Source organism: Nilaparvata lugens, chromosome 1 (assembly GCF_014356525.2).
Source record: "Nilaparvata lugens isolate BPH chromosome 1, ASM1435652v1, whole genome shotgun sequence".
Classification (NCBI taxonomy): Eukaryota; Metazoa; Arthropoda; class Insecta; order Hemiptera; family Delphacidae; genus Nilaparvata; species Nilaparvata lugens.
The window spans coordinates 4517246-4545236 of NC_052504.1; the positions used below are offsets into that span (position 1 = coordinate 4517246).

Below are 27991 nucleotides of genomic sequence, written 5' to 3' on the forward strand. Positions count from 1 at the left end.
GTTTCTTTTATTAAAGACTTAGTATTATGTTGGAGTACCTATCTCCTAAAGTTCTTAAATTACTTATTATAATGTTCAGAGTGCTGCATCACAGTACCAGAGTTAACAGAGTTTGAATCAGAATCTACATATAGGGCGAGTTTATGACGGCTTCTGATGCCTCCCGACCAATACCAAGCAACCATGTGACTATCTTCTTTTTGTAGTTAACAACACTGCATCCCTCAGCCTCTTTTATTGTGATTGGAAGATTGCGATGAAGTAGGTGAGCAATACGAAATGGGTTGTTATCGACCGATGTAAAGGTAGCTCTAGGTGTATTAAACCCAAAATTCAGCATATGTCTAGTGGGGTAGTTATGGTTTAGCTGTGTAAAAATTTCTGTTCTGTACGATTTGATAAAAATAAGAAGAGTTTTAATGTAGATTTGTCTTATGTCAAGAACAGGAAATTCGGTGAAGAGTTGTTCAGTAGGAAATCGGATATTTTTATTTAGAATTATTTTGATGAGTGATCTCTGTGTGACAGCTAGTGGATGCAGCGCGGCGGCCGAGACTCCCCCCCCCCACGCCAGGACACCATACTGGAGCAACGACTGCACGTAGGCAAAGTAAACCGTCCTACACACAGTCAGCACCCCTCCAAGCTGCGAAAAGGCGTAAATGAGTTTTCTAAGCCTGTTTTTAACTCCGTGAATGTGTGGAACCCAGGATAATTTATGATCAATTATTACACCTAAATATTTGTATTGTTCCACACGCTCTATGACATTGCAACCGCAGTCCATAATTGCAACTCAGTAATCAGCGTGAGTTAACAAAAGATCAGCTTCAAATTTGGAACTTGAACTACCTATTCCATGGGATATCTTCTTATGCTATATTTCCTGTAAAGTAGAACATAACCATCTCTAGATAAGTCTCCATCCCTACTCACTGTGCTAAGTAGAGGTGCTTAAGTTCAAAGGTACCAATTTTTGAGTTTCCCCATACACAATACAGGGTGAGTTATTCACTGAAACATAAAATCTTTACTCTCAGATCAGGGAAATCACTCATCTTCAAATGCTTATAACTCAAGAATAGGAATGAATTTCACCAATGTGATGACATATTATTATTGTTCCACTCGTCAAAAACTCATTCCTGAGAGTTTGAGCGATTTCAATTTTTGAACATTTTTGCAAAAATTCATTATGTCTCATTCATGAATTTTACGAAAAATGCAAATTCCCAGATTTGGTTGATATTCGGGCTTTGGTTAGAGGTTGACCTAACAAGTGTGGTGCCATAATATGAGACGTTTCGCTACAATACAGGGTGAGATTCATGATAATTTTTAATTCACAAAATTTTCTACAAGTTTCATCTGACTTTTTTATATTTTCCACAGTTTTCGAGATACCCGCTCGTGAAAGTGTGACATTCTTGAAAAACGCACTTTCGCCTTTAAATGTTGACCCTTTTTGGCTTAATCATTTTTGAACGATCAATGAAAAAATCCGAGATGTACTACATTAAAAAAAAGTAAATTCGTATGGCTTTTGTTGGTGGGGAGTTCCTTGCGGGAAGGTCCCACAGCCTGAATATATAATTTAAGCCGTCAATGGGCCTTACGACTGTCATACTTCAGCCGGGACCGACAATATATTACATTGAATCGTATCTATAGATTCAGAATTTGAATTAGGGCGAAGCCAGAAGATGCGTTTTTCATATATGTCGGCAGGGCAGCAAGCTTTCCAATTGGCTGGTTCTCGTATGCCAATCCAATCAGGATTTGATCCTGTTTGGATCAGGGGTCAGGACATCCTGATTGGATTGGCGTACGGGAACCAGCCAATCAGAGAGCTTCCTGCCCTGCCGATTCGTTAGAAAAACGCCTTATGTGGGCCTCGGATTCACAAGGATTCTTCATATCATTGAACTTTCAAGAATTGAATGATTTTGGAGTGCTGCTTTGGAGCGGTATCTTACTTGATGCATGCTCTAGCCTTGAGTGCATGCTCTTTCTTTCATTTTTAATGACTTACTTTTCTATCTGTGACCATCCATCACATTATGGACAGAAACAAACATAATAATAATAAGCACGATACTAGATATGACCCAAGTTTCACTTACAAAACCATACATTATAAATCATAAAGATAGAATCTAGGTTCAGAAGTAATTCAACAAATCTTAACTAAACCAGGTTTTATTTGCACTAATTTACAATGACATTTTTCACAGCTAGCGTTGATTGATTGATAATTTGTCAGCTTACAAAATCGCTACAAAAATCCGCATTTATAAAATAAAATACAACGCTCCTCTATCTATATTACACATGATACAAGAGTGGCTTAGAGTTTGCAATAGAATGTTAGACACACATTTTCTTAACCTTTCAAATTTAATGAGTCAACATTGAAAGGTAATTGAAGTATTCTTTCAAAATCTTTGGATTTTAGACAAACCATCACCTTCAAATTTATCCACAGTAATTACTTCACGGTCATTACTCCCCTTAATGGCGTACCTTCAAATTCTGACGTGAACGTCTTATTCAATCACAAACTCTTCTAATTCTTCAAGAAAATCATTCAAGGTGAGGAACTTATGTCAATGTACAATATATTATCTAATTTACAAATTCATCGACAGATGATACAGTGCTACAGTAGAATACACTCGAAAATGATCTAGCATCTAGTTCATTGTGATATTATCACCAACTGCCTTACACTCAATTTGATAACAAGCCCAACAAACAAAACGTCCAATCTTACAATCAAATATCACATAAAATTTGTACCCAAATTTTAGAGAGAAAAACTGAAATAAATAAATGAAATATCAGATAAGGTGAAGGTTTTCACACATTGAAATCTTATTTAAAATAAAAAGTAATTTGTAAAAAAAATAATAATTCATGAGGTTTTTGGGGTATGTTACATAGTAGAGAATAGATAAAAAAAGAAAAATGATATAATATCAGAATAATATCAATATTATAACTGGTTAAGGAGTAGAGCATACGAAGGTTATTGGAATCACTACTGTTTTAGGATCTGAGCTACACATAATTGCAAAAATACGGCAGATAAATGAATAATTCTAGGAAACTTTAATGCCCTTGCTCGTTATTCTTTACTCAACTTATGTCTGTTACCTCTACTATTTATACATTTATTTTATCGTTGTATACATGGTACATTCACATAATAATATGTAATATATGAACATATTAATATGTTCACATATATTATATGAAACAAAATTTTCTTACTACTGTTTGAAGTAGTAGTCTACGTGACGATTACACTGTTATATAATTATGACAAGTTGAAATATCAAAATAAAAAATAGAATCCAATAAATAACTAAAGTGCGAGATAAATTACTTTAACACGGCTCTTTCTCGAAGACGGAGAGGTCCGATGCTCTATCCTCCATCAATCACTCCCACTACCTAGCAGCATTCTCCTTCTTTTGTGTCTGAGTGAGAGAGCTTTGTAACGCGACGCGGCAACACTCCCCTCCATCTATTGCTAGCAATGTTCCAAGTAGTGTACTGGTCAGCAGGTATATTGGTTTGTGTATGTTAGAGATGTTTTCATCACAAGAACATGAAGCAAAATGACATGGCGCATCCAATTGTGCGCAGGATGTCCATCTGTGTCTACGCTACAAACTGTGGAGGGAGAAATGGGTTTCTCCTCTTCATGTTAAAAGTAATTTATCTCGCACTTTAGCTATGATATGAACTATGATCATTATGGAATGGTATGGTTTCACATGTAATTATTTTTGTATCAGAAATTGATAACGAAAAATAAATCGAAATTAAAATGCAGACTTGCAACTATATTAGGTAAATTACTCTTAATTCATATAAATTAATCTATGATAATCTTTGTTTTACAAGGTGACAAATACAGCTTGAAAACTATACAACTAAGGCTACTTTGAATATAAGTATTTTTAATGTTCCAAACTCCATTTCATTTTCATACTCTATAATATTCATTTAATACACATTTATTTGCGGACAACAACTTTTCCTTTGTGTTCTATTAAATACGATCACATAGTTGAGATCCATTCACTTTCCAATTTAAAAGAAATCAGAAATTATAAAATGTCTAGAAAAATTAATGAAGAGAAAAGAAATGAGGTTTTTACAGTTTGAACGAAATTTCATAGTAAAAGAAGGACTATAAGATCAATAATTGTAGATTAGTTTCACCTCGACTTATGAATAAATTTGAATCACTATGATGTGCTCACAATGTTTAAGAGAAGAGCTTTCAATCACGTTTTAAAGAGAATTATTATTGCAAAAATTTAAGATAATTGTATCATTGGTTATTTATATATCGATGAAACAAAATATGAGTATATCTACGTATCTATAATTCGGTACGAAATTACTCAGCCAAAACTGCAGAACTAACATTTTATATAACTTGAAAAGTTATGATTTATGATGAATATGACAATGGGATATCGAAAATGTATTTCAAGTGAAAATGTAAAGCTTCAAAAATGTTGGTCCAGTTCCGTTCTTGAATTGACTGAATCATTGCATTAATAATACCGGACAATACTCGTATTTTATCAAATTTATGCCCTAGTTATTGAAAATTGAAATGCATGTATTTGGCAACGCTATTTCATAGACAATGATATAAAAAAATGTTACAATTTTATGGACTTGATGACAATATTCAACAATTGAAAGGATGAGCTTGATTTATTGAAAAAAAGCTCGAGTTTTTTTATATTTTACGAGAAGTAGAAAGTGTAAGCCCAAAAATATTAAAATTGGTAAGCTAAGAATAGATAGATAGTTGGTAAGTGTTACTATGAAAATATATACGATAGTGGTTGAAAAAACTTATAAATTACTTGGTGTGATACCTAAAAATAAAATATTCTATATTTTTAAATGAGTCGATAAAATATGTCATAAATCTTAACTTAATAGAATAATAATAATAATGTATAAGTAATATTCAAACGTTTATCAAGACATTATTTGATGAAAGAAATCATTAAAAATAGGATAATAAAAAAATCCTCAAGGATTCATCGGAATTAAATGAAATCCTGAAGAATAATTCTCACAATAATACTGGTATGTTTATCAGATAAATATAATTATAGTATTGAATGATATGAGAAATAATGATTGAATGAATTTTTGATAGATTTTACCAATAGAGCATGCTTGAACCTCTAGATTATTTAGAGTCCTAAAAGAGTTTTTACAGACTGAACGAATCCAATAGAATCCACACATTTGGTTGCCTAAAAGTCTGTTAAATTTTAATCCCGATTAAATTCCACAAGAGCTAATCAGAGAATCCTTGTTCTCAAAAACCCTCCGATTGGTTATCGTGGAATTCAATCATGATTAAAATTTAACATACTCTTGTGCAACCGGGCTACTCTATTATGCTACATTAATCTGCTTGAGTTGAACTTTTAATATAATTTAGTTCATCTATTTATTTTGTATAAGGCGAACAAATACGATTTGGTAGATAAAAACAGACAATCGTCGGGAAACTGAATTCAGAACATTTAAATAGACCGAATGCCGCATAAAATTTTCCAAATATTTTTAAATAGCATACTAAACTATTTCCTAACAGTAGTCTCTACTATTATTACTGGTATTAATACAGTCATTACAAGTAGTACCGTAGCTAGTAATACTGTACTTTTATTTTCGAATACATTAGAGAATACCACTCTCAATTAAGACAATTCGTGTAAAATAAAAAACTAGAATTACGAGAATAATAATACCCAATAGAGCATAACATAACACTATACAGCGTGATTCAAAAATAATACCACAACTTTGAAAATCTGTATTTAATCAAGGAAACATAATAGAAACTTGGGTTGTAAATCAAAATGAAGAGTATTAAAATAAGTTTTTTCCTACTAGAAAATAAGTTCACAAATGTGACCCCCTCCAGACACTCGAGTGATATCGATACGATACTCGAACTCGTTCCACACCCTCAGTAGCATATCGGACGTAACAGTTTGTATAGCTGCTGTTATTTCTTGTTTGAGCTCCTCAATGTTAGCTGGTAGAGGAGGTCGATACACCTTATCTTTAACGTACCCCCACAGAAAAAAAATCGGAAGGGGTGAGGTCAGGGCTTCTTGGAGGCCAGTGATGAAGTGCTCTGTCTCGAGCTGCTTAGCAGCCGATCCATTGCCTCGGTTAGTTTTCATTCAAATAGGCACGGACAGATGAGTGCCAATGGGACTAAATACGGAACTAAAAAAAATTCAGAGCTTCCTCTAAACGATGACAGATAGTGCTTTACTCTCAGTTATCAATTTTCAAAGTTGTGGTATTCTTTTTGAATCACGGTGTATTATAAAACTACTATACCATTACCAATCATTATATTAATTGTAATGGTGACGTCCTATACTTAATATACTATACCTAACAAATGGTTAACGTTCCCTAATATTACGTAAAGCACTTTATAATGTAGCCTATTCATCTTTTTTTGCTAGGGCTACTCTTTAATTGTTTCTGTAGCCTATTTTTATGGTAAGCTATGATGAGATATGAGTACAGTGATATGAGTACTTACAAATTTAAATTAGATGCAATAGGGAAAAGTAATTGGTTATAACTTTATGGAGTAGGACTAAGAACAATGAAAATGGAAGGATTCGACTTAAGTACAAGTAATTTTATTAGGTATTAAGAGAAGATCAAAATATGTCGCTAATTTTACAAATTTAATTTTCTACAATGAGATTCAATCTAAACCGTCCGAATTCCTTATGAATACTTGACAGTTTGAATTGAATTTCAACCTGTTTTACATGGGAATTAATTTTTTCAGGATGTTTCACATCAAAAAACTCTTAATTGAATTCACAATTTGGCTCTAATAAAATTATTCCGGCAATAGTTCCATTTTGGATTAGATTACTACCAATATTGGCGATTAATTTTTTTTTCAAAAATATTTATCAACTTCTCAGTTGATTAGATTATGATAACTGTAATTCGATTAGTTTCGTTGTTGAAGCCTTCATTAGTTTTAACATTGGTAACAATAGACAAAGCTTAGTTGAAAAATGTAATTTTTTAAACAATATTGTCAATTATTTATTTGATAGTGGCACATTCAAATAATAAAAATGGTATCTGGATGATGAGTTCTAATATGATTGTGAAAAAACAAGAAATGAAAGCCGATAACAGTTTCTCAAAATTTGCTTAAAGTCATCTCAAAGGACTAGAAAGGACTTGACATAATACTGAAACAATAATTACTATTATAATAGAGGTAGGCTAATGCATTTCTTCATCAAGTTTGTATAAACTTTCAAAAAATGAATGATCGTTTATTTGTAATTGTATGATTTTATCAATCATATTAATTTATGCTTGTGACTTGGAGAAGCATCTGAAGAAAAAAAGTAGTGTGATGCATACAACATTTTTCCTCCACGTACCATAAATCAAATAATACATTCTAAATACAAATAAAAACTTCTAGTGCCCTTTTATTAAAAACTTTAAAATATTTTAACGAATAGTTTCGACCATAGGTCATTTTCAAGTTAATTTTTTTCTACATTTTAAACGAGTCGTTAAAATATTTTAAAGTTTTTAATAAATGGGTACTAAAAGTTTTGATATTATTTTTATTTGAATCAAGTATCCCATGTAAGCGAAGTGATTTTATTCTAAATACATTATAACAATATATTTATCTGACTATACCTTTATCAAAATCGTTTGCTTTGAGAATCAATCTCAAACATACAACCTAGAAGGTCTCAAATATACGAGCGTCATTAATGCGTTCTTTTTCCGCTCATTAACCGGATGTATTGTCTCCTATGATGTAAGCTATAAGGCGCTCTCCATAAGAGGCCATGCATTCAGAAGACGCGCGAAATAAATTCAGTGCGTCTAAGGCACCCGTATAGTTGGGGGCCTAACCTTGTTACCTATCAGACATTTGGACACATACGCTCATAGAGATGCCTCCCATTTTATCTAAATGGAATTGCCTAAAAGCCATATGCAGTCACTTACACCCTTTATTTATTTTACTCCCTTGAAAGAGAGAGTAGTTCTTCAGAATTTTGAGTAAAATTCAACTTCAGATAGTCAGTGGAGGAGAAATATCAATATAATGTAATAAAATTGAAACAAGAAAAAAGATAAGGACAGAAGAAATGAAGTACCATAGATAAACAGTTGGAAAGACAAGAAGGGATAGAGTAAGGAATACTAGAATAAGGGAAGAAGTGGGCATGAGAGATGTCAGTGAAAGGATAGAAATGAGGCAGTTGGGCTGGTATGGACATGTACAGCGAATGGGGGATGATTGCAAAACAAAAAGAGTGCAAGGAAGGAGAGCAGTGGGACGTCCAAGGTATTCATATGAGGATCGGAATGAGGAGATAGGACGGAGAAGAGGGAAGACTGTTCCAGAGATGAAGAGAATGGCGTTGAATCATGGAGGAAATGGACTGAGGCTACCCCAAAACTCTAAAGGCATACTGGGGAGAGACAAAGAAGAAGAAGAAGAAGAAGATTGAAAAGAAATAACTGATTATGAAGGCAATTCGTGGATGGATGAGTCGCCTAGTATTTTATACAGTTGGCGATGCCGCATACAGGATAATGATTGACCCTTTTAACGATTTAGAGGTAATAATAGTCCCTTTAATAATTCAAGGGACAATGATTGTCTTCAATAATTATTATTGTAGACAATCACTAACTGGTTGAAGATGTTTTCAACAATACACCAAACTTGTTTGGTTTGATGTAATTCGAACAAAACTTAACTTATCAATTATTGAATAAAAACACAAATATGTTGTCAAATTCTACACAGTTTTATTCGGTACACGACCATGGTTTCGTGACCACACCGTTTTGTGACAGTAAACTTGAAAATGTGACTGGTGTGGTCAAGAAACCATGGTCGTGTACCGAATAAAACTATGTAGAATTTGACAACATATGTGTGTTTTTATTCAATTATGGAACGGTTCTACAATATTGACAATGACTCAGTCGAATAATTATTGTATTGTTCCACTTGTTAGGCTTATCCACATCCCAACTTTGAAGCAAGAATAAAGAATTTCCAAATTTTTCTTTATGGTTGTCAGTGGAGGAAAAATATTGATACAATTGATAGAACTAGAAATATTGTATATAAAACCAATGGTAGCAAGTGGAGGAAAAATAAAGGTCTAGCACACTAGCAACTTTTACAGCGAACATCTTAGTTGGTGAGGAATACAACACAAGCGTTCCTATCTTAGCGCTACAATGAAGCGATTTTTACTTTCCTTGCCCTACCTACTACCATAGGTAAGGAAAGTATCGTTTACCAAAGAAATTATAAGGTGCCGCCCTAAATGTTTCAATGTTTCACTACCTCCGTAGACAAAGCCATAGTACATTCTGGTGACATCAGCACAGGTAGTGCTCCTACACCAACAAAAACACTAGTTGATATAGATCAGCTGAAATCAACGAATTTTTATTTGTGTACGAGCCCTACCTGAGCTGACGTCACACGAATGCACTACGGCTTTGTTTACGGAGGTATCGCCCAGAATCGAGCTGCTACTCGATGCAGCTTCAAGTAGACTCCGACAATAATAGTGCAAAATCAACATTTTTTGCACATTAAACCAAAGATATTTGATTTTTTCAGAATGATATGGCATTCTATTTTTTGTCTCACTGGATTTCAATGACCAGGGGCCTGTTTCATAAAAATTACAAGTCCTGTAATACAGGAGAATCACCACTCCAATTACATGCTCAATATAGCCGATAAAATCAGCTGTTCCTGTATTACAGGACTTCTAAATTTTTATGAAACAGGCCCCTGGCCACACGGGGAGAAATCTGTGGGTAATTGAGTTATTCATACTTCACTACAGCTACCGTACTAAAAATAACAATTTACAGTAGACACAGATATGGAATTTCTGTTCTCCATATCAAGGTGAAATAAAAAAGATGATATCAGTCCCACATCTAATAAATTCAAGCCAAATTAGTTTCATTGCACTAAGGCATAATGTTATTTATTTACTCAAACAAAGTACTCATCATTACCACATTTAAATAACATGCCACATTTCATTTTTACAGTATATTTTGTGTCTCTACTTTTGTTACAAAGCCTATTCGTTTCAATTTTTAGTTATTTTAAGGATTTTTTAAGCAACTCTCACCAGCGGGAAAAGAGTTACCTTTTGTTGGTGATGCCTAGAAATATTATAATCAGTTCAGTTTTTCTTCTCTCATGTGTATATGCATGTATGTGTAATTGTATTATGTACATTTTATTTCTATTTTTGCACATTTATGTATGTGTATGAGTGAATGGTTTGTTTTCCTTTTGGCAATAAATGAATTTGAATTTAAAAAAATTGAAATGATATCTCCGATGGCCCTTTGTGTTGGACTGGACAAAATGGTTTTAGCTCAAAATCTAAGCTCTGATTTAGGACTAACTTCCTTCCATTTTCCTCAAGCTTATATCCAAAAGACCACCGAAAATACCCGGAGTGCGTTGAAAATAGTTTGGCTCGAGTACATCACATGTGGAACTGACAAATTCGTTTTTCACTTTTTTAGGGCTACTGATTAGTGGAACGCAACGAAAATTATCACGTACCCTTTATATTATTGTAACACAACTAGTTTCAACTTTTCAAGAAGTCTTAGTTTAAACTTTTCTCACACTTGAAATGGTTCTTGAAGAGATGAAACTAGTTTTGTAGTAATAGAATAAAGGGATAATTTATATTGTGTTTCTTTTTCACCTTAAAATAGAACAATCTCGGTTCCAAGTGTGTCAGGTAGATAGGCAACGCTTGTGGGATTAAAGAAATGAGACTGGGCCGCCGAAAACAATGGATGGACAGATAGAAGTTCTAGAGACCCTTCAGTGGTCACCTATTGTTTTTGAATTTCGACATTTTCGTGGTCTATTGTTAAGGTTTCCACTCCGAGCAATATATTGGTGGACCAGTGTGGTTACTTGAAGGCACTTTCAGCTGTAAACCAGTAGTAGCATACAGTGATTGGATAAACACACACATAACTATCAATGATAAGTACAAATTTAGTCAAACGTACGTGGTGTGTAAGTAAAGCCCACATCGATTTTTGGACGTACATTTGTTAGCTGTACTTATAAATTCTACGAGATTGAATGGGACTTGACAAACACATGATACACATAATATGTTTGACAAGTTGTGTTCAATCTAATAGAATTTGAAAGAACGCCAATAAATCGTACGTTCAATAAGTATCGAATAGTATGTAACTCAAGTTAGTTAGTCTGTATACAGTTTGTGAGCAAGTTGAGTTTCATCAAATGAACCATTGGGAATAATACAATAATTACAAGTATTTGATCACTGATTTACATTCAATAATTGCATAAAATACAAGTAACAGATGTAAGATGCAAAGTAATTGTTAAGTTGGTGCTACCAGCTAGAATTGCCTTCAAGAAAGCACACGGGGCCACTAATGAGAGTAATGAAGCGGAATCAGAGGACAATAAAGTATGCTAGTCGAGAGTTAGAGGATGCACCTTTTTGGAACAATAGCCCAGTGCACAGGTAGCGCGGCCCCGTCTCCTTTCTTTTACCCCGCTTGTGTTCTATTAGTCACCAAATTTTCCGCCGCAAGTAAATCATCCAATGTGCTAGGGCCCTACTAGACGGCAATAAGCCGTGTCTTACACTTGGCTCTCTACCAGATCTGTTGCACCAACTAAATTACCCAATGTACTAGGGCCCTACTAGACGGCAATAAGCCGTGTCTTAGTTTGCAGCAACTAAATCACCTAATGTGCTAGGGCCCTACTAGACGGCAATCAAACGTGTCTTACACTTGGCTCTCTACCACATCTGTTGCAGCAACTTTTCTGCAGCAACTAAATCAACCAATGTGTTAGGGTCCTACTAGACTACAATCATTGCGTTCCATTCATGATCAACTTTTCTGCAGCAATTAAATCAACCAATGTGCTAGGGCCCTACTATAGTGAGGTCCACGTTATAATGACAGTGGATAAAGATAGAAAAATAGCGATGCTGATTCTCTGAATTAATTAATCATATTTCTACACTGTCAAAAACATAATTGGCATCGTTGTGGACCTGGAAATGGATAGTACCACCGGCTTTGTCGAATGATAGACAAGGATATCAAAACCAAAGTTGATCAAATACTGTCATTATAACGTGGACCTCACGATAGACGGCAATCAGCTATGTCTTAGTTTGCAGCAACTAAATCTCCTAATGTGCTAGGGCCCTACTAGACGGCAATCAGCCGTGTCTTACACTTGGCGTTCTTCCACATCTGTTGTAACCGCTCCACTTCGGCAGCGCGCGCATCCGATGACGTCACAGCTGTTCCCCCTCCACTACTGCTACCCCCACCACCTCCTCCCCCTCCTTTCAGCTTGCGCGGGTCCAGGTTGGCGCCCAGCGTCTGAACGCCGCGCGCAATCTTTGAGAACGGCGACGACAGAACGGCTGACGGACTGGATAGCACTGCAATCAAATTGAAAAATTTAATTATCTGAAAGTAAAGTGTAAACTGAGGGGGTGTTTCTACTCTTCTATAATATTTGCTGAAATTATTCTACTAAACTTATGTTTGAATCCTTGAATGGTTGGGAGCTTATAGTGGATTCGTTAATTCAAATGCACAGATTATCATCATTATTTAATTGTCACCTATTTTAGCAGCTAGCAACTACGAGCCAGAAACTTCAATGAAAAATACTTTTAAAATTTAACCTCAGGTTTATTGAATAAAAAGACGAATCAATAGAAATCATGCCACATGTCAAATTTTCAAAAAAAGTTACTCAGTAATTGACTCAGGAATTTTATGAAAACTCCTTCAATTAATGTTTGTCTTATAAAATACTGTATATTATACTAGTATGTGTATAAGATTATATTTGTTATTTATGAGTTACCTAGATGGTATAAATTTGTATTGAGTGGGTCTTCACCCAAATTATTAATGTAATGTTTCTTTTCAATTCTCTGACATTGTCTAATGCAATTTTGTAATTGTTCTTTGACAAAAATAAATTATTTATTATATTTATTTTATTTATTCAGAAAAAAAGGTATATTCAATTTCAATCTATACATTTAGGGGAACCTGCTAACTTGCTGCATTTAAATATGGGCCTCGGTCATTCTATGAAACTAAATTTTGAGCTTAATAAGAAAAACAACAAAAGTTCGGCACTCACCATTGAAACAATATTCAAACTTGGATTCTTCAGAAACGCTCACATACGATTTAATAAAATACTATACTTGAACTCACACGCACAAATAATTTTCTTATTCTACTCCTATTAACTCTATAAAATTTGGTTTCCTATTCAACTAAATAAAAATTACTGATAACTGAAAACTCAACAATTTGTCCGTCTGAATGGGAAATGGGCCCATTCAGAGGACCGAGGCTCGCACACCGTTACATGTTTTCCCGGAATTGAGAATTCGACTGTCGCCTTTTCACTGAAAATTATTCCCCCTCCATGAGCGTTGAGCATAACTTCCAGTGGAAAAGCCAAAGCTGCTAAAAGGTCAATGGTCGTACAATTCCCAAATGCAGTAGCTTTTTCGACATGAAATTGAAACTGCATTTGAAAAATGCACGAAAATTGCTTTAATTTCGACAACTAAGCAACAAGTTTGCAAATTCAATAAAAACATGGTCAATTATTCTCACACAAAAACTCAAAGTACGAATCAAAGTTCATTCCAGTTCAAAAACCTGAAAAATAATATAAGATACACAAAACAACTACAATAATACCCACTCAATTTCACACTATTACAAAAGTATTGTACTTAATATTCAACAATTACCTGCGCTCAGGCTTATGATTTAGTTATCATATTTATATTACAATTAAACTGAATAATAGTGATATTCCATTAATAATATCATTTAATGGAATAATAGTTCCATTTTTTATATTCATAAAAAAATGGAACTATTGTACATAATATACATCAATTTCCTGCGCTCAGTCAACTTGAATTCAAGTTTTGTATAAAATGAATGTATTTTCAAACTCTAAGTCAAGTTTACAAGAACAGAAACTTTTATCCACTTTACCAATGTAAATCCTTCTTTAAGTTTTGTGTTTGTCTTTTACCGATTTGACTCAAGTCGATAGTCCTTGTAGTTCTTTTTTGTGCAGCTATGTGAAGCTGGTAGCCTTCCCTACTGAGCCGTTCTCACACTCTTACCCAGCCAAAACAGTAATAATAGATAGTATTCGACAGTAATCAGCTTGAGTTAACAAAAAATCAGCTTGGAATTTGGAACATAAACGACCTTTACGACGAGATATCTTCTTAAGCTATCTTTTCTCTATGCTGAGAGCCTCCCAAACAAGCTGTGTTTCCTCACCTGATGAGCGCATCATAGACTTGATGGCAGTCTCACTCTGCGACGTGCTAATGGCTAGCACCAGGTCCTTCTCCGATGTACTATGTTTAGCCAGACCACTGCCCGCCCCGCCATCCTTGTGATGTGCACCTGTACTTTGTTTAGTCTCGTCGTCAACCTGCAACGTCAAATCAGACGAATCATGACTGAGTAATTATGTATAACTACTCTAATGACATTCACGCTATCTGCTTTGCTTAATGACAGACAAGGATAGCAAATCGATGTAAATCAGGTAGATAGATAGATAGATAGATAGATAGGCTGCCTTTATTTTAACCTGGAGGGCGAAGTTAGGGCGCAGCCGGCCCTCTCTCCCACTTAACCCTCGGTACTGACTTCATAAAAAAAGTCTCGCTATAGAAACCAGGCATATGTCTGAATGCTTGATGACAATAGAGAATTATGCTTTTCCACGTTTTGACACTAAAATGGCGACTTGTAGACTTTATTGATTGTGAAACATATAAAATATTCATTCACTGGCTGGAGCATGCTTTCGATTCGGGTCGATGTCAAACGAGGCAAACGACAGAAGAGACCAGCGACAGTCGAGACCAGCGACGGTAGACACCGGCGACATTCGAGGCCAGCGACGGTAGAGGACTCCTGAAAAAGTGGCCTCAAATGTCGCCTGCGTTAGGCGACAGTTGAGGCCACTCTAATTTTTGTACAGCCCCGACAGTCGAGACCTACGACGGGAGAGGACTCCTGAAAAAGTGGCCTCAAATGTCGCCTGCGTTAGGCGACAATTGAGGCCTCTCTAATTTCTGTACACTCCCGACAGTTGAGACCTGCGACCGTAGAGGACTCCTGAAAAAGAGGCCCCAACTGTCGCCTGCGCTAGGCTCTCCAGAATGGTAGACAGCACCAAAAGAATATTATCATTTATTTTGTATGGATTTACCAGCAATTGAATAATATCCCATTATTCCTTCTATATTATGAATAAGTATTGCAACTTTACAACTGTAAATAAACCTTAGTTGCTTCATCATAAAAAACGAAATTTTCTAACTCGTAAATACCTTTTTGATACTTTGATGTCAAATTCTCAGTTCATGATAGATGTAGGATATTATTCTACTAATCAATATCCTGTTAAAATCAATAACTTTTATCAATTTCACACATTCACATTTTACATTTTCTTGATCTATGTTCAATAGACATTGAGCTTTTCCCATAAAAACTAAATTGTTAATTTATTTCATTAACGATGTTGCTTATGGAATTAATCACATGATTACTTTCATATGATGATAACAACATATGTATAAGTTATAATCATTATAAAATGTATTTTGTCTGGAATCGCAGTAGGATGTGTCCTCAACTGTCGCCTGCTGCAAGCGAGTCTCTAATTTTTGTACAGGCCCGACAGTCGAGACCAGCGACATTCGAGGCCAGCGACGGTAGAGGACTCCTGAAAAAGAGGCCTCAAATGTCGCCTGCGTTAGGCGACAGTTGAGGCCACTCTAATTTTTGTACAGCCCCGACAGTCGAGACCTACGACGGGAGAGGACGCCTAACGCAGGCGACATTTGAGGCCACTCTAATTTTCGTACACTCCCGACACAAATACGAGGTCGTAGGCCTCGAATGTCGTCGGTCTCGACTGTCGCGCCCCCTTTCGATTCACATGAGATTCATAGTCAACAGGCAATGTTTTTTCCTAATTCACAAATTCTCTTGTATTGACAAAACATACCGGTATTCAATTGATATTGTCCATTGCATAATTATTACTTACTTCATGTTTTATTTTATTATTTTCATCTCGCAGAGCTATGTATTTTTGTTAGAGTATTGCTTGTGATTGTAAATATTGTGAATTGGAATGAATAAAATCCGAAATGAATCAATCCATTAATGATATTGCAAACCTCGGTTCCGGCTGCCTAAAGACAGTCGTAAGGTCAAATCAGAGGCGCTGAAATTGATCAGAAGCGTCCTGAAAACCCTGACACCAGACCTGAGCCAGTCAGGCTACACAATATTATTATTATTATTGCGAACCTCGCCAGACGAGTGCGAAAACTGTCTTGTGCGACCAAACTGCTGACTGTGCTGCGACGCACTCTGCTGACGGGTGATGACAATCTCGGGCGTGGTGGGTGGCGGGGGATGTCCGCCGGATGACGTCACAGCTGGCAGTTTGCTGACGTCGATGTTCGCCTCTGTGTTGGCGTGCAGTAGTGGATATTTGCGACTGCCAGCGTCGATCACCCGTTCCAGCGATTCGTGGGTAATATTATCCTGCAACTGAAACGTAAATTTTGTGAATATTATCAACTTGAAAGCTATTAAAATCATAATATTGAAGACTGATGGGTGGGAATCAAGAAGCTTTATTGTGAATTTGTGAAAAAGCTAGCATATATTGCAATTTACTAATGAGGAAATCTAATCATTTTATTGTAGAAGGCTCATGAGATCGTCAAAAGTCAAAATTAAACATAATTCAAACACATTTAGGGCCGGTTTCCGAGCTCGGGATTTAGCTAAGTCCTAGACTTTAAACAGCTGGAGTCAGAAAAATGGTTTTCCAGAACGAGGCGTTGTCGCAGTCATTGTCATAGTCACATTTGAATTAAATTTCGAAAAACTAGAAAATTGATCACAAAATAAAATAAAGAGAAAATAGTGTAAAGTTATACACTATTAGTTACAAAACTTAATAGTTACAAAATCACAGACAGTCGAAATGGACTAGATTGAGTGGAAATGGACTAGGATAAATTGTATTAGAATTAACATTTTCATAAGATTCTTTTACTTCGTAATAAGGATTCAACAACAACAAGTTTTCAATTGATTTTGGAAATGAATGTAGTGGAAAATGTCTAATATTATCAGGTACAACATTGAATAAGAGGTATAGTATGACGCTTTTTGTGAATTTGCAAAGTTGAAGAACATTACCACAAGATCATTTTCCCCTCTGAAACCTTGATTTATACTGTACCTATTATAATTTTCCCTGACATATGCCAAACAGTGTGTGAATTAAGTTATCATTTTTACATAACCTCTAGACTGTGTATTCCAAATTAAGGTTTGAAGCAGTTTTGGGCGAATGCCTGTTGTTTTTACCTGGATTGTATTTGTATATGATTGAATAGATGAACACTGATATACATAAATTAAGGCTAGAGCTGTGGTACGTATTGATCCGAATCTCTCCTTACAACGACCCCTGTAAGGAAGGCAACAAATCAATCGCACAGCTTTCTTTTGCAACCTAAATAATTCGATTGCATAGCTCTGAGAGTCCCAAATCAAAGTCCCATATGATAAATGTATATGTATGAGTAAAACCTCCAAGCTCACTAATTCTCTCAACGCTCTCAAAATGAAAATACTCTTACTTCTTTTATTCAAGTGTTAAGTTTAAATGTAATAGAGTATTATTAGACAATTATTTGTTGACCTTGATGTACCGACACTTAGACAAACGTATGTTGTTAGAACTATCTTGTACCTTAATAAAAATTTTCAACATCTTGAGTCCAGAAGAACGCCTTACCTTACCCGTCCAGCAACTACAAATGCATTTAATGCCAATCTAATAAAACTATCTGTATGTTGACACCAGTTCACATACTACTATAATCTATTTTCTAATAAAATTCCTTTCAAATTCATCAGTAATAAAATCACAAAAACTCTTTTAAACGAAATAAATCCCTGGACTAAACAGCACATTTACTTCTCATTACCTAAAGTATAAATTCTAATAACCAAATATATATGTATAACAACCACAATTATGTAAAATCACAGAGTATTCATCAATTTCACTCTGTCTTAAACCGAAATTCTTATTATATTTTTATTCTTTATTTGTCTCCACTAATGTAATAGTTAATTTTCAGCTTTTGAACTCGCAGCAGGCGCTCAGGTTTTCCTTGCCGGCGTGCCAACAAGTAATATTTATTTTGTTCTATTGTAATAGTATTAATGACGTTTATCAACTTGTTATATTTTTATTGTCGTTTCCTATTGCATTGTTATTGCTTTAATGGAATAAAAGTATTCTTCTGCAGTTTCTGTTGAGTTGGAAGGGATTTGTTGTATAATATGGTCGAATAATCTATTTATTTGCGTGGGTGACCTGTTTTGATTTTATCACTGATTTTGACAATGATAGTTTATTGGTAACCATTTTTCATGGCAAGTCAAAACAGGACACCAACGCTACTTCAATGTATATTTCACTATTATCAAGCGTGAAACGTTTACTGAAAGCACTTGATTGGATTGAAACATTACTAAGAAACTATCAAAACAAGTTTGAACTTATCTGGAGGTAGATGGAACAGCTTAGGAAATGGGGTGAAGATATAGAAAGAAAAATATAGATTCGTATCAGTATCAATGATTGTGTTTGGTACAGTGAGAACTTTATTGCCATAAGATAAGCAGTTGAAATGGGTTCATTCATATTTAATAGACCGTGCTGGGTGGGAATAGTTCTAATCCGAACTCATGAAAATGATATTTTTACTTTAAAAGGGTATGGACCGGACTTTCCCGGTCCCTTTCATTGTCACTGATGTGTGGGAACCAAGCTTGATTACGTATTTGTGGAATCTGGAAAGAGCAATAGGAACGCGTGCACTTGCTGGCTGCGTTCAGTGTGAGCAGCTGCAGACAGGACACAACGTGTTTCAATGGATCTGTCCAGCTTTTGTTTTTTTAGTGCATGCATGACCTGACGTGCAGTTGCACATCCAATGTGATCATACCCTTATTGTCATGCATTATTTCAAACTTAGACCAGTTATAGAATAGACACGCCCCATTGTATATTCATACTGAAAGTTGATGAAGCCAACATCTATTGCCATATAGCCCCATCGTGACGTCAGCATCGTATAGAAAATATTTCTGTAGAGTTTGTTTATGTAGTTTCCCATAGCAAATTGTGTCTATTTCAGCGGAAGCGTAGCGGGAGTTTACTATTTTCATAAATAATAATTTACTCCCATCTCAAATAGACACAATCTGAAAGTTTTCTATCCGATGTGACGTCACGATGGGGCGATATGGCAGTAGATGTTGACTTCAGAGGCTAGACTTCCCAGCGTGTCTATTCTATAACTGGTCTAAGATTTCAAACGACTTTGAAATAATAGTCTATAAAATATTGAAATGTTTCATACCAATATAGTAATCATGATTAAACATTGTAATAGACGTACACGATACCGGGCCAAGAGTATTAATCCTGTAATTATTTAGTTGCTAACCTGTCTTATAAGGTGGTTCTGAGCAGGCAGCGACTGGCCAATATCGGTGGAACTCATAATGATGCCGGCGCCCGGCGTAAAGTACTCGGTGGACTTGCGGTGCACTGCACCGGTGCCCGAACCTGCTGCCTCTCCCAGAACGAGGCCATCCTGCTCGTGTTCCTGCCACTCGCTGGCTATCATCGCCGTTTCTATTGGCAGCTGCTGTTGTTGCTGAATATCGACTCCACCGCTTGGCTGTAGCCGAAATTACACACAAACATAAAAATTCAGATTCAGGTTATTTGTCAAAGAATGCAACAATAAAAAGCGATAAATTTGTTCGATTAACAACATATATCAAACTTAACGTTACGTTTATTGCCACTATCCATTCACATATTTTATAGAATAGAATAGAATATACAGTCGAACCTCTCTATAACGAACCTCCACTTGACGAAATCCTCTACTGACGAAGTTTTTCCTGGTCCCATGACATTTTGGAGTTTTGGCTGCTTATTTACCTTTATTCAACGAATTTCGGACCTCTCAACAACAAAGTTTTCTCTTGACTTCAACATACAAACTGTAGTGTGTATAGGAAGCAGACGATCATTTTCAAGGAATTGTTTAGTTTCAGCAGAAAGGTCAATAGACTAAAAATAACGCAATTCAGGTAGGAAGAAGATGGGTTGTGGACAGTCAATAGAGGGTTGAAAGACATGTCGGAAATTGAATGCAAGTTACTCTAAATTGGATTTCAAGAGCTTGTCATCTGTAGACCAGGCAGGTGAACGACTGGACTTTCTAAATCTTGCTTTTGTCACACATTTCAATTCTTTGAACTGTGTGAGATGATGATGGTTGTGACGAGCTTGAGGAGAAGAATCCGTCAGATCAAGAAGTTCTAGAAGCTTTCAAAATTATCAGGCAAGGATTAAATCTGAAAAATAGTGTACCAGCCTTTTTATGTTCGACTGTTTGAATAGATGTGAGTCGTTTGTTGAACATAATGTTTTATTCAAATGCAAAATTCAAACGAAAATCACTCGCTTTTTCAAATAAAACATTAAAAAATAGGGTTGAATTATTATAGTATTTATAGTGAAGTTATTGACAAAATTACCGTATTTTGCGTTCAATCTAATACAGTAAAAAAATCTTTGGTGAAGGAAGTTGAAAAATATTGTTACTGAGTATGTACTTTGATTAAACTCTACTAATAGTACAAATCAAGCTTTCTAGAAATAAATTGGTGGGTTTACTTACCTATTACATTCTATAAATATTCAAAAAACACCGTTTTTTTATTTTAAACAGCATGAATTTTCAAATTTCCATATTAATATTGGCCTAATAGGTACCCTACCTACGTTCGCGATGACATGTTTTATGTACCATATTCATTTATTTACCGCCGTGATACCATATTACAAGATCCATAAGATCGTGGCAGTTTTCTTGACAGAACAACCTCTCAATAACGAATACCTTTCAGCAGCGAATTTTTTCTCGGGATAATTGACTTCGTTATACAGAGGTTCGACTGTAATTTTATTAGTCATTCAATATTTACAAAAAATACATCGACTTCGTCAAAATACATCCTTTTTAAATCACTATTATCATAGCCAACTCTAATACAAGGCCCCGGCCTACGATATTGCAACGTCGCAGTGTAGGCCTAGAATCTAATACGTCATGATTGGTGAAGAAGATTTTAAAAATACCACCTGATCTTTTTCACCAATCATGTATTAGATTCTAGGCTTACACTGCGACGTTGCAATATCGTAGGCCGGGGCCTTGTAATAGAGGTGGCTATGCTATTATTCATTAGTCAGTCTTAAAAATACAAAAATAAAATTAACAAGTCATGTAAAACATAGATCACAAGTTACTCATATCATAAGAGAAATGGTACCCAGTTTATAGAAAAGAAATCATTTACTGTGTACAAACATTCATAATCAGATCTAATACATATTTTATTTTATTTTTAAATTGAGTGAATGCTAACTTAATTTTGAAAATGCATAACTTTAATTTGTCTGGTGTGGAGTTATATAATTTTATTGACATGGAGTGCCAGTTTCTCTGAGATTTGGAATGGCTATATTGTGGAATTTTAAGTCTATGTCTATATCGTGTATTCAAGTTATGGTGATGATTTGTATTATATTTATCCAAAATTTTGTACATAACACAAAATATTAAAAACATACAGTGATGGCAATGTCAGCAATCCAAGTTCTATTAAATGTGGTCTGCAATGAGCATTGAAAGGCAAATTACATATGATTCTAATAGCCTTCTTCTGAAGGACAAAGATTAAATTGGCTTTAACACTATTAGCCCAAAGCATAATTCCATATGATAGGAGACTCTTAATGTGTCCGTAATAGATATTCATCAGCACAGGCCTATCAACAGTTACACATAGTCTGTGAAGCTTATATGGTGTAGGAAAGCCAAATATCTAAACCTAATCTAAACCTAAAGCACGCTGTCAACTGGGACAAAGTAGCATCCACTAGCTAGCTACTAAGGGAACGCGGAACTGGAAATGTCCGAAACCTAAATTTAATGACATTTCCAATTCCAGAAATTTTAGGAAGGCTAAATCTAATCTAAACCTAAAGCACTCTGTACACTGGGAGAAAGTGGCATCCACTAGCTAGCTACTAAGGGAACGCGGAATTGGAAATGTCCGAAACCTAAATTTAATGACATTTCTAATTCCGCTTTCCCATGGAAGCCAGTGGACGCAACTAATGTCAGTGTACTCAAACAAAAACTGCAACTACAAAAATCGTCTATAATGAGATCCACTTAAAACATGTGTGAAACTTGTGTCAAAAATGGTTTTGCCAAGGATGAACGCGTGTTTATTTTAAATACTTTAGTTTGAAAATCTTTAAAATCTGGGTATAATAAGTTATGAATAGAGTTTCTTCATATTGCAGTTCTTAATATGTCGTCAATATTGCGGTTGATCAATAAAACTGGTACCGCAGTGTTCCAGATGGAAAGAACCTAACTCACCTACCAACAAAGTTAACCGCGGAAATATTAAACAATCATTTGATGCAGTCACCTACAAAGACTATAGTGAGGTTCACGTTATAATGGCAGTGTAGGAAGATAGGAGAAAAGGGTTGCCATATCTCAGCCTTGCCACCCAAACAGCTGGTATATCTGATGAATTTAACTGTTCATTATTGTTGAAAATAGTTGATCATATTTTATTTGTAAAGAAAATATATTTTTTAAAGATGTGATAATAAATTTTCATGATTGAGATTAAATATTTTGTCAATTAGTTGAATTTCTACATTGTTGATAAACGATGTGGCAACATCACAATGCGTCAAAGAGATGGCGCCATCTGATTTGTTAAATGATAGACAAAGATAGCAACACCATTGCAAATCACACACTGCCATTATAACGTGGACCTCACTATAGAAGAGAAGGCTATCAACTCAAGCTAAGGTGTCATCAACCACTTCTGTCATAAAATTCCATGTATATGCAGTGCAAAAAAGAACAAATTCTGTCATTTAACTTTGAGTTGCGTCCCTAATAAAACACTCGTTTTAATCAACTCGAACTTAATTGATAACACACTGTTTCATTTGTCAACTACACTCTTATTAATTTAAGTACAGAACTGCGATTTTGTGTGAATACCAAACTCATCTTCAACTGTACTGAATAGAGCAGTATGATCCCAATTATGGAGACTATCTACAACATCTATACATATTCAACAAATTTTATTAACTGGAACTTACTTTGAGCGACGTTTCAACCGACGTTTTCGAGTGTCTCCTCCGTGTGTTGAAGCTGTGACCCAGTTTATTCAGCTTATTGAACTGCTGCGTTACATTTGATAATGCCTTTGAGCCTGAAAAGAGGGCCATTTATTATATTAGTTGAATATTTATATATAATTTATTATATAAAATGGAGACAGAAACTTCTCTACAGAATTAAAATGTTTACAGATATAAATAAATGAGTCCATCGTCCCTAACGATGAAAAGCTGTTAATTTTTTGAATAAAAAAAGACTAAGAAATTGTCAAAAAACCACTGATTTATTGATAATTAGAAATACCGGTTTCGGTTATTACACCATTGTCAATCTCTGATAAACTGATAGTTTAACTGATTAAACCGGTCTTTCTAATTATCAATAAATCAGTGGTTTTTTGACAATTTCTTAGTCTTTTTCATTCAATATGAATAATTACCACAATATCAACTTATCAACTACACAAAAACTGTTAATTTTTCTTGAGAACCATTGTAACAGGTTTTTATATTTTTATAATAAATTTTTAATATTATAAGTCAATAAATAATCATTTCTTCTGAATTGCACATGAAAAATATGCTTTACAGTAATTTGAAAGATGTTTGAAACTTCGCAAAATCTTCCATCAACTTGAAAGCGTTAATCTTCATTTCATTATCAATAATTATGACAACCAAAGATTGGCTGCTATTTTATTATTGCTTCCACATATTCAAGCTGAACTCCTACATATTAGTACTGTGAAAATAATATTATTTTCATGAGTTGTAATGGGAATATTCATATCCGCTTGGCCGGGCTGAGTGAAAATAGTGCCATTAGAGAACATACAAATCATATTTCAACTGTACTGGACACTTTCAATGATACAGATATGTAAAAATCCAGCTTTATTGGAATTTCACAAAAAAGTTACCATTTCTCCTGCAAATATAGGCTTGATTGTGATTTGAAAACAGCGCCAAGTCTAATCCAACTATTATCCAAAATACCATCAACTATCTAGAAGGATTGAAAATACTCGTAATATTTCTACTGGATTTTGAGGACAGCTGAATTACATTGGTTAGATTGTGAGTTTCTCTTCTGTGTATTAAACGGTCAAACTTTACGGTGATGAAATTTATCACAAATGTGATGTGGCAACCTAGTTGATTCAACATCTTTCAAAAAGGTCTACTGGAATTTTGGGACAAGTGGATTATATTGGTTGGATTAAGATTTTCTCTTTAGTGTATTAAACGGTAAAACTTTACTGTGAAGACATCACAAATGTGATGTGGCAGGCTAGTTTGATTTAATATCAAAATTACCCAATACAGTTTTACTGGATTTTGGTGACGAGCTTGGATTTTTTGAAGACATCACAAATGTGATGTGGCAGGCTAGTTTGATTTAATATCAAAATTACCCAATACAATTTTACTGTATTTTGGGAACAAGTGAACTACATTGGTTGGATTGAGAGTTTTACTTCTGTGTGGCTAAACTTCACTTTGATGACATCTATGTCACAATAGTTTGTATTTTGCTGCTTCAGTATAGTTTATGACATATAGTCCATACAAAACAACTTCCGACTTGGAGGAATATGCGGAGCAGAGAAATGGAGGGAGATCAGCCAATTACAGTGATGAATAGAGTAATAGAAAAAAGCGCAGTTGCCAATTTGTCAATTAGACTCAGTCGGCTCAGTGCTTTCAGAGAGAAAACTATGTATGCGTATCATGAGTGGTTGAACACTCACTAAAGATTAAAGAACGCTGGCTGCGTTAGCACGGCAACATCGCCGCCGCTGTATCCCTAGTTGCATTAGAATTGTATAGGAGGGTTAAGTGGGAGCGAGGGCCGGCTGCGCCCTAACTTCGCCCTCCAGGTTGAAATAAAGGCAGCCTATCTATCCATCTCTCTGCTCCGTATATCCCTCCTGGTCGGAAATTGTTTTGTATGGACCATAGTTTATCAATTAATTCACTGACCGACATTTTTGAGCGAGTGTAGCTGAGTTTCGGACACATTGCGTGTGATGGCGGCGTTGGTGACGTCACAGCGTTGCTTTGACACTCGGCGCTCGAGGCGCTCTCTGGAGGCTGCCACCGGAACTACATCGCCCATGCCCGCTATTTGCAGTCCCACTTCCAGCGTTTCGCAGATGGCGCGCAGTGACTCTACACAGTACACACATTCAAATAATACATCACATTCTACATATTGTTACATTGTCAAATGAATAAAATTCATGTTCAAAAAGTGACGACTCTGAAAGTAGGCTACCTGCTTAGAACATCAAGCCCACAACTATAGAAAAACATGTCTTAGACACCCACTAACTTTATGTCATAATAGTACATCCTATTATATTAAACGAGCGATTTCTGTATATATTTTTAAATTTCGTTATTTATATTTATTTTTTGTATTTAGTTATTTATATTTATTCATGGTTATTTATGTCCAACGGATCTCGAAAATGGCTCTAACGATTTTCACATAATTTGGAACATAGTAGGTTTACTATATAAAAATTCGATTGCACTAGGTCTCATCCCTGGGAAAACTTGCTGAACGACATTAAAAGGATAATTCAACCTTGGAAAAACAACTGAGACTTTCGTCGTCTGTGGATAGTAAAACATTGAGTGAGACGCACTCGGTCTGTAGAAAATCAAAATGTCTCATCCCCGAAATTCATAAGCTGGCGTATAGCCAGCTGTAAAATATAAACACGATCATTTTAAAGAATTGTGTTCTGTTTATCAATAAATAGAAATAACGAGCGAAGCTCGGTGCGCCGATATTTATGATAATATAAACACTAATTTAACATCATTATAATAAAGTTCATCATATGATTGATAATAATTATGATAGAAGTTATAGTATGACGTCGAATTAGTGGGTTTCTATGACTTGTTAACTCTAATAGGGACACTATCTATTTTCCAAATTATTAATTTGCCGTAGCAATCACAGTACATATTCATTACAGTTAAAAAGTTTTTTATGGTTTCTGAGAAGTCAATCAGCTTCCACATCTGGTATATCAATACATCAAAATGTTAGAGAACCACAAAAACGTTGATTGAGTTTTATGAGAATGAGAGAACCACAAAAAAGTTTATACGAGAATGAGAGAATGAGAAGTAGTCCTGATTTTTTGTCCCAAGATAACCAATGAAGAAATGGATAGGCCTAAATTAATGGATAAATGGAACTGACCAATCATCTCGTAATTGTGAATCGAACTGTCTAAAACTCTCAGCTAATCTAAACAATGAATGAATGAATGGAACTGACTACAACGGGTCGCCGCCAACCTGTCTCTCCGACAACTAAGCTCCTCGCAAATTTGATCACAGGCGTCAGTAAATCCCCTGTCAAAATATACAATTGTCGTCAAATAGTCTGCTCGACATCTAATCCCCTGCTAGAACGAAGGAGCTTAGTTGTCGACGAAAACTGCCCGACAGCTGATCCCCTGCTGGATATGAGTTGTCTGGTTGTCGTGATCGTACCAGACAACCAAGCTCCTCATACGCTCACGACAACCAAGCTCCCAGACAGCTGATCCCCTGCTGGATATGAGTTGTCTGGTTGTCGTGATCGTACCCGACAACCAAGCTCCTCATACGCTCACGACAACCAAGCTCCCAGACAGCTGATCCCCTGCTGGATATGAGTTGTCTGGTTGTCGTGATCATACCCGACAACCAAGCTCCTCATACGCTCACGACAACCAAGCTCCCAGACAGCTGATCCCTTGCTGGATATGAGAGGTCTGGTTGTCGTGATCGTACCCGACAACCAAGCTCCTCATACGCTAATGACAACCAAGCTCCTCGACAGCTGATCCCCTATTGAACATTGAAACCAGCTTGAAGCGGGCGGGGAAGTAGTACAATCACAGGCACTCTTTCACACATTTTATGAATTCGATTATTAGAGGAAAATCTTGTTGATGTTGTCACTTCTATCACTGCAAAGATAAAATGGAATAAACTAATAAACATTATCATAATGAGCGTTTGTACGTCTCGCAAGTGATTCCTGTATGTATGTATGTATATAATATGTAAATACGTACATGAGCGGCCTAAGGGCCATGCGCTCTGGACTTGAAATTGAAATTTTTTATATTATTTTTGCTGCTGCATCTTCCCTGATCCGCCACTGCCTGTAATTCCAAGACCCCTGAACCCCGGCAGTGTCAATGAGACGAACAGGCTCGCTTCGTCTGCAAATCCCATCAAAACGAATCTCTCTAGTACATCATATCAAAAGGGTATTTTGAGCTTGCTTCACTCGCTTGTTGTTTTGAAATATAGCTCTTGGATAAGAACATCAAAATATGAACTGAAACCTCATTATAAAGTTTGAACTATTGGTTCTTAACA

The 27991-nt window shown here is 35.5% G+C and overlaps 1 protein-coding gene across 1 annotated transcript in view; it reads right to left on the bottom strand.

The window, feature by feature from the left end:
* Positions 1 to 8971: 8971 nt before the first annotated feature.
* LOC111050257 (phosphatidylinositide phosphatase SAC2) overlaps positions 8972 to 27991 on the bottom strand; it is a gene marked incomplete at its 5' end in the record, with an annotated part of 54679 nt that continues 35659 nt past the window's right edge. The window contains 7 exon segments of the mRNA XM_039432986.1: positions 8972 to 12084; positions 12302 to 12602; positions 14500 to 14656; positions 16558 to 16803; positions 19794 to 20030; positions 23573 to 23685; positions 25577 to 25765. Coding sequence (XP_039288920.1) covers positions 12364 to 12602; positions 14500 to 14656; positions 16558 to 16803; positions 19794 to 20030; positions 23573 to 23685; positions 25577 to 25765 — 1181 coding nt within the window.